This window comes from Echinops telfairi, unplaced genomic scaffold, assembly GCF_000313985.2.
Source record: "Echinops telfairi isolate 266 unplaced genomic scaffold, ASM31398v2 ScPeMD7_2;HRSCAF=8, whole genome shotgun sequence".
NCBI lineage: Eukaryota > Metazoa > Chordata > Mammalia > Afrosoricida > Tenrecidae > Echinops > Echinops telfairi.
The window spans coordinates 67,746,474-67,763,151 of record NW_022103898.1 but is presented as its reverse complement, the minus strand read 5'-3'; the positions used below and the strand labels follow the sequence as shown (position 1 = coordinate 67,763,151).

The 16,678-nt window shown below is 38.4% G+C and overlaps 1 protein-coding gene across 1 annotated transcript in view; it reads left to right on the top strand.

Moving 5' to 3' along the window:
- The window catches only part of MSRB3 (methionine sulfoxide reductase B3), a 138,671-nt gene that overhangs the window by 60,353 nt on the left and 61,640 nt on the right, over positions 1–16,678 (top strand). The window contains exon 4 of the mRNA XM_004700801.2: positions 2,212–2,240. Coding sequence (XP_004700858.1) covers positions 2,212–2,240 — 29 coding nt within the window. The remainder of the gene's footprint in view (positions 1–2,211; positions 2,241–16,678) is intronic.

Below are 16,678 nucleotides of genomic sequence, written 5' to 3'. Positions count from 1 at the left end.
GAGTTGGAACTGACTGAACAGCATTCAACAACAACATTAATGTACATTTTTGTTTTATGAGTTTACCTGTGTGAGTCTTTGACTTCCTAAAATTTCTGAAGAACCAGATATTAGGATTATTTTTTTATCACTTGTCTCCACGGCTATTATGTTGTAGTTTACTAACTCAATAAATAAGTGTGTGTATATATATATATATATATTTAAGTCTCTATGATACTTGAATTATAATATCTATCCTTTCTGGTGTTTGATTTGATGGTAACTTCATTTTCAGGCTTAAAAAAATGAGAAGTTTTAGTTTAAGCCTTTAAAAAACATTGTGACTATTGCTGTTATATAAGATACAGGCTCAACTACTGTGACAAAACTTAAAAAAAAGAGTGTCTAAAAGATACAGTAGTGTGGAATTCAAGTGGCAGCCTCACAGGCTCCTGCTACTTAATTGTTCTACTGACCTTACTATCGGCTTCTCTCTCACAACCTAAGATGGCAGCTAACGACAAGAATCCTTTCCGTAAACGTGATTGTAAAGTAGGAATAAAGGGGGTAATAAAAATGACACAGATCAGGAGGAGGGCTTTTATTTAATTCTGAAATACTTACGCTGTAAGGAAGAGGAATCCAGGGAGAGCCATGCAGAAGTTGTGCTCAACAGAAGTACCAGACATTACTTAGGTGCTGTAGGGACTGAGGTTAATACGGTGCCACAGTTTTGTTGGGAAGATAAACAATGAAGCCAGTCAATGGACACCAGGATAAGGTATCCATTTATGATTCTGCTCAGGATTGTGGAATACAGAGGAGGCTTACAGAACAGGAGAGAGGGCTAAAAATTAGGAATGAGTTTGTACCTGCAATATGAGGCAGGAACATCCAAGAAGAAGGCTTTACGAATGAGGCCAGGGTGTGGGGAGAAAGTAGACCAGGATTGCAGTGTTGATTGTTCACAATCATGGTTGCAATCATAATTTCTTTACATAGTTGCTGACACTGTGTGGACATCAGGTGAACATTTACTTAAGCATACTTAAGAAAAGGAATTTTTATAGTTAAGGAAGCTTCTTGTTACCCTTTTCATTTTTATCCTCTCTTTGATTTCTCGTGAAGCGTATTTAGGTAAAGAAAATCACTTCTTCCAAAGATGCTTTGGTACCTTGGCATCATTTCAAAGGAACCTCCTTTCCCACTTAGTTAACTACATTTCCCCTGGAAAAAACGTCTCTGTCCATGGACCATCCTTTCACAGGACTCCTGCTGGTTGGTGCTTGTCTCGTGCTGTGGCAGCTGTGAACATATCTACTAGCGATTGTTAACGTGGGATATAAATCCGACTGGAGCATGCCCACTAATTGGTTTGAGAGTTCAGTGTAGACAATGCTGTCTCATAGTAGCTTGTGTAGATAGGCCTCGTCAGAGGGTTAATTCTGCTTGACAGCAGATCAGCAGCATCTTGAGAGTAATTACCCAACAGAAGTTTTCCCACAGCCAAACCGAGAGCTTCAAAGGCTTCTGAATTTAAAACCAGTATTCACCTATATCTGAAACATAGTGTTCCCACAAGGGTTCAGCATTTTTTCCCTCCTTATTAAATGTATGAGGTTACGAGGTTCATTCACTCCTTGCTAAGAGCTTAGTGAAAAATTACTTGGTGCTGATAAATTGAAAATCTTTAATAATAAGCAAAGAGGATAATTACAAATTGTTTTTTCCCCTTCCGTGTTGCTTCATTCTATTACTGAAACAAGTTAATCTGAAGATATGTGGCGTTTTTTCCCCACATAATTTATCCTCTTTCAAAAACAAGCTTAAATATTTTCTGCATTGTGCTACCTGCATGAAATGTGTACGTCTACGGGGACTAGGGTAGTGCAAAGGGAAAAAAGGAAAATGAGCTGATTCTGGGAACCCAAGAGGAAAGCGAATTTTGGGAATAATGAGGGCAACAAATGTAGAGATGTGCTTTACACAATTGATCTATGTATTGTGATGAATTGTATGAGCCTCAATAAATTGATTAAAAAAAAAAAAGAAAATGATCTCAAGTAAAAAAAATGCTCAAGAAAAGTTTGTATTTGCATTTTAGAATGGTACTCTACTTGTTGATCAGTGAGCTGAAAAATATTAACTATTTCATCCTTTTTCCCCCTCCATGAAATAACTATTGCTCAAAAAATTTTTATGTTTTAAAAATTTTCTTTTCCTTTGCAGATCAGAAACCAAATTTGACTCTGGCTCAGGTATGTTTTCATTAATGATGTTATTCTGAGTATATTTTATTTACATTATTCTCTAAGGAGTAATTCATCAGCTCAAGAACCATTTTGATCTTAAACAGATTGGGCAGTCTCTTTAAAACATGGGCCCAGCCTCAAAGCAGGGCTGTTGGCTGCTGTGAATCATAAGCAAGGATGTTCACTTGGGCTTTGTGATGGGTCTGCAAGAGGCGTTAAATGCATGCTATCTACATAGGCTAATTTTTAAAGCAGAGATGGGGGTTACACATCCGCACTGCTCAGAACAGAATATTACTTGTTTAGTGGACAAAGCATCCTAAATAATCTGAATATTTTCTGCAAGTGATTTGTTATCAAATGCGGGTGATAAACACATAAATCCAGCAAACATTAGTTTCAGCCAGGAAAAATAGAAAGTTGTTGATTATTTATTCGATATCTATTGTTATTGTTGGAGGGAGACAGACAATTAAGGTCAGATTAAGCCCTTATTTTATGTATCTATCAGGGGAAATTTTACAATCCCACAAATGGTGGCATCTCAGACGCATGGATGTTTTCTTCTCATGAAGCATGACTAGCTATATAATCCTGAGACTTGGCGCTGTCTTCACGTCACATTCTGAAATGTGTTTATGTTGTTCAGAATGTCTGATGCTGCTTTCAATTAAAGAAAGAAAGGAAGGAAGAAAAGTCTCATGTTAGGTACATACAAAGGAATTAATTAATTTCAGGAGGAAATAATTTTTAAAAATCACTTTCAATTTATAAGCATATCGACTTCGATTTTAGTTCTATTTTTAAATTTAAAAAATGCTGTTTACGCTCAGAAAAGAACCAAGCGATGTCTATTCTTCTGTTTTGTTAGTGGTGTTAAGTGCTATTTCGATAGTGGCATTTTTTGATAGAGCTGATGCACTTTCTTCATATGTTTCATCTTTTCTTGTACAGCTTTATGAATTTCTACTACTTGGTGAAACCCTTTAAATATGAAGTCTGTTGTTTAAGTTACAATTTCACTTAAGTTTGAGAACCACAATTCCAAGAGTCTTTCTCTTCCATGTGTTCTTGAGATCTCTCCTCACAGATGCCAGCGACACTAAGGCTTTTCTGATTAATAGCCTTGACTAGACAGAGCCTGAAGGTACACTAGGAGGGGTCACCTGATTCAGGGAAGGTGGCTCAAAATAGACTGACAAGTTCTCTCCAATAGTAGAAATAGTTTAAGTATGATTAAGAGTAAGTGATTGCGGAATACTCCTTAACACTGATAGAGAGAGTGACTTCTTACATTAAAAAATACATGTCTTTTTATCATCGTCACCCAGTCATCAAATATTTATTTAGGACTTATGACTTTATTGTAATCTGATGTGTACTTAAATCATGAACAATAAAGTCAGAAATTGGTCATTGGGAAGAGGATCTGGAATATAGCTTAAAAAGAATCTACGAGGCTCACTTTGAAAGAAGAACTTGGAAACAGTGTATAAAACTGAAATATCAGGCAGCTATTGTCAGAATCACATGATTTATGTTAAAATTTCAAATCCAAATTAAAGCACTGCTATATTCCTATACCGATGTTTAATATTTATCATGAAAATAGTTAAAACATCTGCACAAGCACACACATCTTTTACTCTTATGACTAAAGATTTTGTTCATGACACTTTTATTTTTTTCTTGGCCCAATTTTTTCAAAATGCCTACCATAGATGACATCTACATGCCTTTGAAAACTACAAAGTTCTGTACTCTGAAAAGTCTTAGGCGAAATACTGATTTAAAGATGATTTTAATTTTTAATGTTGTATGTACTATATATATGTCGTAGAAAAATTTAAGGTGGGTTGAAATGAAGAAACATGTAATTTAAAAAAAAAGGTCTTTTAGCTCGCTACTGAATGAGGGGATCATGACAAAGGAAGCCAGAATTTTAATTTTTGGGATTCTATATGCAATGATACAGGTATATCTTGGAACAATTAAAAGTATGGCTTTAATAGCTTCAGATTCTCTATTGTTCCTCAAATGCAGAGAGTAAACCAGTTTAGTTACAGCTGTAACAGGGTTTCCGAAGGGTTCCTGGTTTTTAAATGAAGGAAGACATCAATCTCACTCAGAAAAATAAAACCTTAAAGAATGCATAGGCTAATTTTGGGAATGAGGGCAACAAATGTAGAGATGTGCTTTACACAGTTGATCTATGTATTGCGATGAACTGTATGAGCCCCATTAAATTGATTTTAAAATAGAATGCATAGGATGACTGGTGACTAACCAGAAAGGGAAGGGTTCAAAGTGATGTTTGATGTGTGTAGGCAGGTACAGGCTTTATTTCTCAGGGAAATGACCCAACAAATTACCCAAAATGTTATTGCGCAACATTTTGCAGTTTGTATAAATGTATTTCAGACTATGGAGGGAGATTCCAGAGAGAGGAAGGCAGTTTTCCTTGTTAGCACATGATAAAAATTTTCACTGGTTGACTATAAATAAAAGTGACCAGCCTAGAAAGTAATTAAAAATTTGTCTTAGAATGAAAAATTATCATTTTCTCCTCCACAAAAGCAAATCCATAAACATTTGCCTTGTGTTTTTGTAAATGTTTAAAATTTTTATAATGAAAAATGTTCAGGCCTACAGAAGAGTGAAGACATAAAGATAATCCTGTTAATAGGTTACCATATTTGATTCACTTGTTTTCTTTTTTTGCTTAAAGTATTTTAAAGTAAAATACATACATTTCATTTAAAATCTGAAAATTAGGAATTGCCTAGAGTTATAGAAAGGGCTCACTGACTTTTTTAAGATTTCAGGAATCTGGATCATTATACACCTTTTTAGGGAAAGAATTGCACCATCACCATGTCCACATCAGTCAACAAGATTTTGACAGTTTTATTTGTGGTGAATTGTGTGGCTAAAAAGCAAACAAAAAAACTCTTCAATTTGAAGGCAGATATATAGATTAATTCTGATTTGAGAACCTCAGGAATGTTCCAGTTCTCAGGATTCATGTAGTTAAAACTTTTGCTTCCATCTAGCTGTGTTCTCTCTATATAAACTGAGGTATATACGGAGTAAAAACCACTTCTATTGGTTTATAACTCAACCACCTAAGGTTTTTGACTGCCAGTTGAGAGCAGAAATTAGATTCTTTCTAAAGAAGCTTTAAGTTTCTATTTTAATATTGTTTTCTAGTAATGTACTACTCTTGCTTGCTTAAAGTTGTGTAGAGTTGGTACTTTTACTAAGAGAGTAAAACAAATTTCCTTTTATGTTCAGAAGTAGCAAGCAGCTCTGCTCTTCTCCCCGCCTCCCAAGAAGGGAAGTTAGTTGATACTGGAGGAAGTAGAGCATTGAGTTTAATGTAGTGACTAAACATGAACGCTATATATCAAATCTCAGGAGAAACATGCTTTTGAAAGAGGCAGAGAACTGTGGAGCATTTTGCATGATAGACTATGTAAACAGAGCCCTGGAGGTCAGCATGTGGATGCAAACCAATTAAATAAAGAACTTACTGGCTTTGCTTTCTATCATCAGGATGGGGAGGGAGGATCACAAGTTAGCATGCATAGGGTTGAAGTGTAAACTTTGCTTGAATAAACTAGCACATTTGGAAACTTCAATAATTCTTTCAATCCAATTCCAAGATTTTTTTTTTAAACTAAGGTTCCTAGAAGTTAAGGGGGGTAAAAAAATCTAAAATAGGTGCTCTCGTGGACATATCCATAGCTATCAGCAAAGGTCCTGGTGGTGAGGCGAATGGAAGAGAAGGCAGTGTAAAGAAGTGTACTCGTAAACAAGAAGCAGTCAAATTTAAAGACTAGGCACACATCTTCCAAAAAGCATGCCATTGGGAAAAGCAGAGCGTGTGCAGAATAACAGGGAGAACAACAAAAAAGAGGGGTTTCTCTTTTGCATTTCGAGGTCTAAGGCCAAGATATAGTTGGACTTGAATCAACATTAACTAACTATTAATAAACTGTTATTTCTGTTGGATTAAAGTAGAATAGCTTTCTAACCAAGACGAACCCGAATCCTGTAAATTGAGAACTTTAAAGCTTGTCCACAGTGTGATCTGAGGCCCTAATCTTCTCAGGCAATGTTTGTGAGACAATGAAATGCCAAGTGAAATGGTACAGTTTCATGGCCCATAAACATTCAGTACAAAGTTTTTGTTTGTGTTTTTCCTGGAGAGTCATGTCGGCTGAGAAAGTAAATAGGCTAATGTTTAGCGCTTGTTGATTCTGGGCTGCTTGGGATAGCTCTAAGAAGGAAATGGGCCCATAGAACACGGCACCTCAAAGGTACAGGATTTCATGAAAGCAAATTACGGAGGATTAGGAAACCTAATGAGCATGGTTTAGTGTGGAGAGTGGAGGAGGGAGCTTACTATTAAATAAAGCCCAAGAGTGTAGAAGGTTAGGGGATCCTAAAAGACATGGTAATAAAAGGCACAACAGAAAGTAATTATCCTGAAGAGATGGGGGTGGGGGGCACCCCAAAGCCTTCAAGAGACAAAAAGCAGCTAGTGTCACTTTTAAGATCTGTAGTTATAAAAAGAATCCACACCAGGGTAAGGAAATCAAAGAATCTCATCAGCTAAAGCTCACGGCAAAAACTTAAGGGCGGTGAAAAATAGAATGCCTGGTAATGGTAGCCTTTACAGTGCAAGGAAATGAGGACTTTGAATGTACTAGAACTAGAGTTTTCAAAATATAATAAGAAAATTTGCCTAACATAGTAAACCGTTCCCAAGAAATTCTAATAAGGCAAATCGTTCCCTATCTTACATATGTGAGAATATGTGGATACCACTTTTTAGCTGCTGCGATTCAAGTTCGTCATTTTGAATATCTTATTTTGGAAGTTCTCGTAACAATGAACAATGAGGAAATAAAATATAATTCGCTATAGGAATATTGAGATCTGTCTTTGGACGCCGTGTTGACTATGCAATCTTTCAGCATGTATTTATTTGGGAATGCTCTATGCTAGATGCTGGGGCTATAGCTATGAACAGGATGGATATAATTCCTTCTCTCCTGAAACATACAACTCCTTGGTTCGTTACACAAATTTACATGGGTTTCTCTGTAGTTTCCGCTTGGAAAGCTAACCAGGCTGAATTTAGACCTAAATAGATAGTGAATTAAAGAATTCTTAATATTTAAACATAAACAGATATCCTTTAGATTTTGATATACTCTTTTTTCTTCAAGCCACATCACTTTGTTTTCATCTTTACCTTTTAAGAGATCAGTCTAATGCTAATAATTAGTGTATAATTTTTCTATAGCTTGGAATAAGAAGCAGCTTTTTCACATTTGATCATCATTAAAACAGGCTGCGTTAGGAGAGGACACTGACAGGATGGTGAATGTTATTGTAGTGCCGAGTCGATTCCATAGCAACCGTATGGAGGACAGAAGCAGACACTGCCCTCCCTGTCTTGTGCCAGCCTCACACGCATTGCTGTGTTTGCAACCACTGCTGCAGGCACTCTGTCAATCCAGCTCCGTGAGGATATTCCTTCTTTTTTTCTTTTGGCTGACTCTTGATTTTGTCAAGCATGGTGTTTTCTCTAGGAACTGATCCCATGTCCAAAGTACGTAAAGCCACACCATCCTACTTTCTCACAAGCCATCTGGCTATACTTCTTATAAATAAAAGAAATTAATTTGGAAGAGGATAATACTTATTTGTGAATACTGCTTCTGTTTTTACTTAAAACAAAACAAAACTGGGTATTCAGAATTTAAGCTCTGGTACTATTCTTTCATCTGGATTTAGATTTTATTATTTATAATCTTGGATCACATAGGACGGAGTGCTGCTTCTGTGTGAACTCAGTTAATATCTCTTGAGGAATATAGAGCGACCTGCTTGGTTTTTTTGCCCTTTGCGGGGGTGAGGGACCGTTTATTAGTCTATCACAAGCCAGGTTCAGAAAACAGTAAGGATACGGTCATTGTTTCACAACAACACATCTCCTCAGACAGCAACTAAGTCTCTCTCTCTCTCTTTCTCTCTCTCTCTCTCCTCTCACCTCAGTCTCTTAGTCATATGGTCCCTTGAACCCTGCCTCCATCTGTCTCACAATCTCATAGTATCAGCGCCACTCCTTTGTTCTGTCTCATGGTTTCCTTGCCTCCACCTCTGGTGCCTCTAGTCTTGGCCTCCACCTCTGCAGACAGCTTCTCTGGGGGCTTCTTCCAATGGTCGTGGGTGATCTCTTTCTGCTCCTGCTTCAAAAGTGGCTGGCTGATCCTTTTGTAGCCAAGGGGCATGGGAACTAAAACGGTCCAACCCCCTCTTAGTGTTTTGTATGCCCTATCTGCATAGTCACGCCCAATCATTTGGTGGGAGTTACAGAGACATAGATAGACTTGTGGTATTAAATTTAAAATTTTCACTCCACCACACTCAACTAGCAGTTATTTTAAATATTCAGCATGACAAGTTGATATCAGAAACATTAAAAACATCCAATATCGTTTTCCATTTTCTTCAAAGATCTTCTTAATAAGCTCCAGTGATTGTCCTGTGTCTTTTGAGAAAATCTGTCAGGATTACTCCTTTGCAATTCCAAAAGAACTATGCTCACACCTGTGTTAGTCTGGGTTGACTATAGAAACAGATTCATAGACATTCATATGTGTCTAAGAGAGAGTTTTATATCAAAGAGTAATTGTGTATCGAGAAAACATCCCAGCCCAGTTCAGATCAAGTCCGTAAGTCCAATATTAGCCCTTATGTCTGATACCAATCTGTAAATTGCTCTTCAGACGCTCGCAAAACATGCAATGACACCAAATGCAGGAAGATCACAGGCTAGTGGGCAGAAAGTTGTGGATCCAGTGGTAGTGGAAGCATCTCAGCGTTGGCAGGGGTCTCCACGTGGCTCCTCCAGCTCCAGGGCTCTGGCGTAGCTCCATGTGTCTTGTCAGCAAGCATGTCTCACAGGGATTGTGTTGCCTACTTGTTATAAGACAAGTTTAGATGGCTAATTGTTTTTAGAAAACCCTTTAAGACTCTAGATGCTATTCTTTCTGATAGCCTGGCACCACCTGACTTCTCAATCTATAGCACTCACATCTTCAGTGATCTTACCATGAGAGTGAATATCAAGTTGGGCCATGCCATAAGAACTAATTATTCGTAGATTAGGGCATGATTAAATGTAAGCCCAAAGTCCATTTATATATCTATGGTTTATGTAGCTCTCTCTGGGTGATTTTAGAGACATCATTATAATTTTAGAGTGTATTACAGTGAGCATTATAAGTCATCCCCACAAGTTAATTCTATTGATAGTATCATTAGTTTAGTAAATGGTATAGAATTTAAAACACTATTGAGAAAAGGAAATTATATATGTGTATAGGCCAGCCTTTAGACCACAATACCTGAGTTGTTGACATGTACAGATTAAAAGTTTAAGTGACCAAATACTGTTTACACAAACAGTGATGCTTGGGGATAGGGCACATCTTTCAGAAACATTCATTCACAAAGGCAAAATCATGCCTGCTAGACTAACACATGTCATAAAAAAAGCAAAGAAAGCATGAAAATAATAAATATAAGTTAGCCCTGGGCCACCATACATTGGACACCCTCACAGGAACAGATCCGAGTCAAAGTCCAGTGACCATAACCTTGGGAAACTGTTGTCTGCTACTTCACATACTCGAGCAGCAGTTCTCAACCCGTGGGTCGCGACCCCTTTGGGGATTGAACGACCCTTTCACAGAGGTCACCCGATTCATAACAGTAGCAAAATTACAGTTATGAATTAGCAACGAAAATCATTTTATGGTTTGGAATCACCACAACATGAGGAACTATATTAAAGGGTCACGGCATTAGGAAGGTTGAGAACCACTGTACTAGAGTGTTTCTGCCTTAAGTTCAAGGGACTAGGTCAGTTCCTTAAATCTGCTACAGGTGAGTTTAAGGTAAAGTCCAGGTCACTTGGTGGGATTTCCAAGTCTTACTCTTCTGGTGTGACCTTTGAAGGGTGTTGTGCACATTGAAAAGGCAGAGTCGAAAGTCCCAGTTGTCTATGGCATGTGGCCTGGGTCACCGAGGGCTGGATAGAACTAGGTCAAAAGTGTCCAGTTAGGAACATGATCTTGGGTGTGTTCTCACCTTGGGGTCTGTACAAGTAATGTGCACTGTTTTCCCAGTGGCAAGTTGCCGCATCTGGTTTAACCCAACAGAAATGTCATCACCTTCTCTGAAACAAACATGCCTGCCTCCCACCTCTTGACTTAAATTTCCAGTGAAATTTGCTAATCTCTACTGTAGGTGTGTCTGTTGATTTGGGTGACTTTAAAACTGTGTTCTATGACATGGACTGGTTGGTCTTAGCCCTTTTCCTCCATCCTGAGATACTGACCCCTGCAGATTTGAGGCCACCTATGGATGACAGTGAAAGCCTAAAATCCATTTGCAGGGTACCCATGTGGATTCAACCTTTGGTGATTCCCCTCTGACTGTAGTCCAGGGCTGTGAATAACCTTGTTAGAGAGCATTAATTGTAAAGTTGATTGTGGCAGGTGTTGTTAGGTTAAAATGTAATACCTTATCATTTGATTTGCCTTGATCCATTTTTAGTTTTCTCCAGTTTTTAATATTTTCTACTTTCTTTTCAGTTGAGGGTTTTCTCTTTTATTTTGGGTATGTTTTTCTGTATATGAAATCCAGGATAGGTAAATCTATAAAGACAGTAACTGGGTGTGTTAGTCTGGCTTGACTAAGAAACAAATTCATAGACACTCATAAGTGTACAAGAAAGAACTTTATATACAAGAGCAGTTGTATATTGAGAAAACATCCCAGCCCACTCCAGATCAAGTCCATAAGTCTGATATTAGATCATATGTCCGATACCAGTCTGTAAATTCCTCTTTAGACTCACGAAACACATGCAATGATGCCAAATGCAGGAAGATCGCAGGCCAGTCCGAGGGAAGTCTTGAGGGATCCAGTATGTGTGTAAGCATCTCAGCGCTGGCAGGGGGTCTCTACATGGCTCCTCTAGCTCGGGGCATTAGTGTAATTCCATGTGTCTTGTCAGCAGGAATGTCTCCCAGAGAATGAGCGTGTGTCCCGCCTCCAGTGAGCTATTTAATCTCCTTAGTGCCTCTAAATGAGGTTATCAATCTGGGACTTAATTGACAGGCTAAACTCTACCCCTTCACTCTTTTTCACTTTTCTTTTTAATCATTTTCTTGGGGGCTCATATCACTCTTATCACAATCCATACATCCATCCATTGTGTCAGGCACATTTGTACATTTGTTGCCATCATCATTCTCAAAACATTTGCTTTCTACTTGAGCCCTTGTTATCAGCTCCTCATTTTTTCCCTCCCCCCCACTTCCCCCTCTCTCATGAACACTTGATAATTTATAAATTATTATTATTTTGTCATGTGTTAGATTGTCTGACACCCTTCACTCTTAATAGTCTGAAATTGACAACAGATTATGTAACTGCCGCAGACCACCCCTTGCCAATTTGACACTTTCACACAACTCTTAGCCATATATAATTTTCTTTCTTTTAAAAAAAAAATCATTTTATCGGGGCCCTGTACAACTCTAATCACAATCCATACTTCCATCCATTGTGTCAAGCACATTTGTACATTTGTTGCCATCATCATTCTCAAAACATTTGCTTTCTACTTGACTCCTTGGTATTGGCTCCTCATTTTCCCCCTCTCCCCACCACCCTTTCCCTTATGAACCCTTCATAATTTTTATAAATTATTATAATTTTGTCATGTCTTGTCTGACGTCTCCCTTCTCCCACTTTTCTGTTGTCCATCCCCCAGGGAGGAGGTTATATGTAGATCCTTGTAATCAGTTCCCCCTTTCTACTCCCCCTTCCCTCCACCCTCCCAGTATCGCCACTCTCACCACTGGTCCTAAAGGGGAGGGGTCTGAACCCCTGGATTTCCTGTGTTTCCAGTTCCTATCTGTATCAGTGTACATCCTCTGGTCTAGCCAGATTTGTAAGGTAGAATTGGGATCATGACAGTGGGTGGGGAGGAAGCATTTAAGAACTAGAGGAAATTGTATGTTTCATCGTTGCTACACTGTACCCTGACTGGCTCATCTCCTTCCCACGACCCTTTTGTAAGGGGGTGTTCAGTTGCCTGCAAATAGGCTTTGGGTCCCCAATCTGCACTCGCCCTCATTCACAATGATATGATTTTTTTGTTCTTTGATGCCTGAAACCTGATTGTTTCAATACCTCGTGATCACACAGGCTGGTGTGCTTCTTCCACGTGAGCTTTGTTGCTTCTGGGCTAGATGGCTGCCCGCTTGTTTATCTTTAAATCTTTAAGTCCCCAGACACTATATCTTTTGATAGCCAGGCACTATCAGCTTTCTTCACCACATTTGCTTATGCACCCGCTTTGTTGTCTTCAGCAATCGTGTCGGGAAAGTGAGCATCATGGAATGCCAATTTAAAAGAACAAAGTGTTCTTGCATTGAGGGAGTACTAGAGTGGAGGCCCAATGTCCATCTACTACCTTAATACTAAACCTATAAATATATGCACATAGGTCTATTTCCCTATCATCATATATACATATATTTACATATGTACATACCTGTATTTAGACCTGTATAAATGCCCTTTGCCTCCTAGTTCTTTCTTCTATTTGCTTTTACTTTCCTCTTGTCCCACTATCATGCTCAGCCTTCATTTGGTTTTCAGTAATTCCTCTCAGTTACATTGCCCTTGATCAAGTCCTACCAGGTCTCTTACACCCTCCTTGTCACTGATTTTGGATCACTTGTTGTTCCCTTGTCCCTGGGTTTGTTAACACCACTTCCTTTCCCCAACCTACCCCTCTCCCATGTCCCCCCAAAATCGTTGGTCCTGTTGTTTTCTCCTCCAGATTGTTTACCCAGCCTATCTTATCTAGATAGACCTGCAGAGATAATAATATGTACAAAAACAAGACAGAGCAAAACAAAGCAACAAAACAAAACAAAACAATTACACAAAAAAGAGAGAAAAGCCTGTAAATAGTTCATGGTCTGTTTCTTGACCTTTAGGAGTGATGGAGTGCCACGCCCTGACCCCCGAAGTCTATTTTTGGTCTTCCCTCTGGACTTCCTTGCTCTGCTCCCCTTGCTCTTCTGTTGCACGCCCTTAGTGTTTTGGCTTGGTGTGGTGGGGTCAGATCGGGCGCAGTTCCTACACTGTGTCTCCAGTGCTGTTCCCTGTAGGACTTTGGGTCAGTGAGTGATGTGTCTCATAGTGGGGCTGGCCATGCGGTCCTCCCTGTGCATTGGCTGCTCTAAGCAGGGATCTCGGATTGGACTTTTTTTGAAGGCACCCTAACCAGTCTAAGACAAGTGTATTGCTAAGAGAACTTGTCTGCAGCTATCCACTGATCTCCAAAACACATTGAAACCCCTAAAAACAGAGCAAAACTCACGCATGTATGAACTGAAACCCTACTAGCAATATATTTTTAAAAAACTTATCCCATGTATAATACCCAGGTCTGTCTATAGATGCGGGACAAGCAAAATATTTAGTGATTGAGTCCTAAGGGACTTTTCAAGATTTACTTTAAGCTCTGCTGATTGATTAGGGCCGTTTTCTTGGATTGAAGTAAAGAGGGAGATCATTTTGAAATAGAAAGCCTCTAAAGAGGAAGCCCAGAAGCACAGGTGGAGAAAACAGTGGGAGGGGAGGGGGGCGGTAAATGCACCAGTTTATCTAAGCTAGGGTATTTTTGTATGGTTGGAAATCTAGTCAAAAGTACAGGCTAAAGAATATTAACATAACTCTGCAAATAGTAATACTAATGGCGCTAGCAATAGTTTCTAAAGTGATTTTATACTTATTTTTACAGGCAGCGTGTCTTGCGATTACTAGCTTATTTGGTTGGTGAGAACAATGTGTTATTATTCATATTTGAAAAATGCGAAAATTTTCACATCAAAGTTGGATATTTCACCCAAGGTCATGGACCTAGTAAGTAAAAGAAGTGGGATTTGAGCTTAAGTTAGGAGCACTGATTCCTTGGGAGCAGGCGTGGCAGTCACCTTCCTTAGAGGGTTAGCCTGGGAATCCCTCTGCGGCAGCTCCACTCCATCTGGCAAGGGCCGCTGAGTTGGATCAAGTCCGCAGCGATGGGTAAGGAGCCCTGGTGGCGCAGGGGTTATGTGCTCATTTCCCAATGGAGAGGGCGGTGGGTCGAACTCGGCACCCGTTCTGTCAAGGAAGACCAGGTAATCTGGTTCTGTAAAAATCACTCCGTCTCATGGGAACGCCATGAATTGGAATGAACTCCAAGGCACCCGATAACTACCCCTTGATTCCAGGACCCTTAGTCTCAACCACTATGCAGTATACAAACCTTGGAGTTTCAGGCACATGAGTTTATATGGTGTAAACAATACTGTATGGAATTTTTTGAGTATCTATGAACTAATAAACCACAAAGCCACATATTACCTGTTGAGAAATGGATTTGGAAGGTGATGTATTTTAATATCTACATCTAGATAATCTCCTCAGCATTATATAACTTTCTGAGAAATATATATATATACACAAGATTGTTGTAAGTAATAGAGGAAGAAAACTCACTTAGGATAGTTGATAACTGTTTATTTTGGACTAGTTCTAGTGGTATAGTGGTTATGTTTGGGACTGCAATCCATGGTCAGCATTTCAAAACCACCCTGCAGCAGTCTTTCCCTAGCAGCTTTGCAGGGGAAAGACTGGGCTTTCTAACTCCCAAAAAACAATTACTGTCCCGAAAATCCACAGGGGCTCACTATGAATCAGTATTGACTTGTTTGCAGTAAGAGCACCTTCTTAGTATAGTTCAAAGTAAAAATATTCCAATTAGTATCTTTCACTATAGTGTCAATAGAAATGAAAAGTAGTTACCTTATATTGATACATACTCATCAAGTGGAATAAGTCGGTGGTCACAATCACTTTCTTTGGGTTATTGGACCATTTATGTTAATTGGAATTTCACTCATTCCTGGCCGAGAATAAAGTATATTCAAGTGAACTGTAGAGAAAGGTTTGCTATAGTATATCACTTAGTTTCCAACCTAACGTTTATAAGGTTTTAAGCTCCAGTATAAAAATAATTTATTTATTAAAGAACAAATATGGCTGTAATTACCATATTTGTTTGTTATGATTTCCAAATGTTTTTATTAAAATTAATTTAAAGTGATGATGACCTTTTACTTAGTTTTATTATTTTTGTATCTCAATTTTTTAATCTTGTCTTCTAATATTCTCACATTGTGCTATACAAAAGAACATTTTACAAGTGGTTTTTTAAATTTTTCATTAATTGCTTAGCTAAGAATCAAGGATAGTCGAACTTAAAAGTGTTTTACTTTGTCATCATGAGTCTTTTAGTAAGGTTTCCGTGTTACCCTTTGGGAATTCATTAAGAACTTAGTAGCCTTATGGCCTATACAGTATACAGTGTTACAACTTAAAAACTTTTTATTCTAGTTGCAGTTTTTGTTGAAATTTAAAGGAAATATAACCAGTAGACGTAGGTAATTCACACTCTAGTGTTAAGCTACAGTATATGATATTTGTTAAATTAATGATGAGTGAATGGATGACACATTTAAGTTGATATTGAAGATGAATGTTATCATTTCCAAAACTATTTTCCACTTATACTTTAATTTTCTTAAAAAAATTTGTTAGTACATGAGAGAGTTAAGGTTTATTGTGCCAATGTGGCCAATAAACACATGTGGGATTAATTGAAGGACAGAGAGATAAATGGCTCAGTGAGCCTCGCCTTTTTTGTTCTCTGGTCTCATTCTCTGATGGTCAGACCCCAGTTCTTTGCCTCAACTGGCAAGACTCACTTCCTGCGGGACACCCCTGAGGAGAAAACACATGGACCTATCCCCATGCAGCCCTGGGTGCTGGAGAAGGCGCAAGAGACCCCTGCCAGCGCTGAGATACTTACATGCTCACTGATTCGGCTTTCTTCCTGCATTCAACATTATTGCATGTGTTTTGTGAGTTTGAGGAGGACTTTGTAGATCAGTGTTGGACATATGGGCTTGGAGTGCACTGGGTTGGGATGCTTTCTTAATGTACACTTAACTTTATATAAATCTCTCTCTTATTTACATATGAGTTTCTGTGGATCTGTTTCTTTAGTCTACCCAGGCTAACTCATTACATTATCTTGCATCCAGGTCATTCATACTATGGGTGGTCACATGTAGAAGGTGAATGTTGTAAAAGACAAGAATATTTAATAGCAGTGAAAATGCAAATATTTAATAGCAGTAGACAACCATGCAGAGATTCAAGTTTTGTTTTGTTTTTTAATTTATTTTTTTTTATTTTTTTATTTTTTAACATTTTATTAGGGGCTCATACAA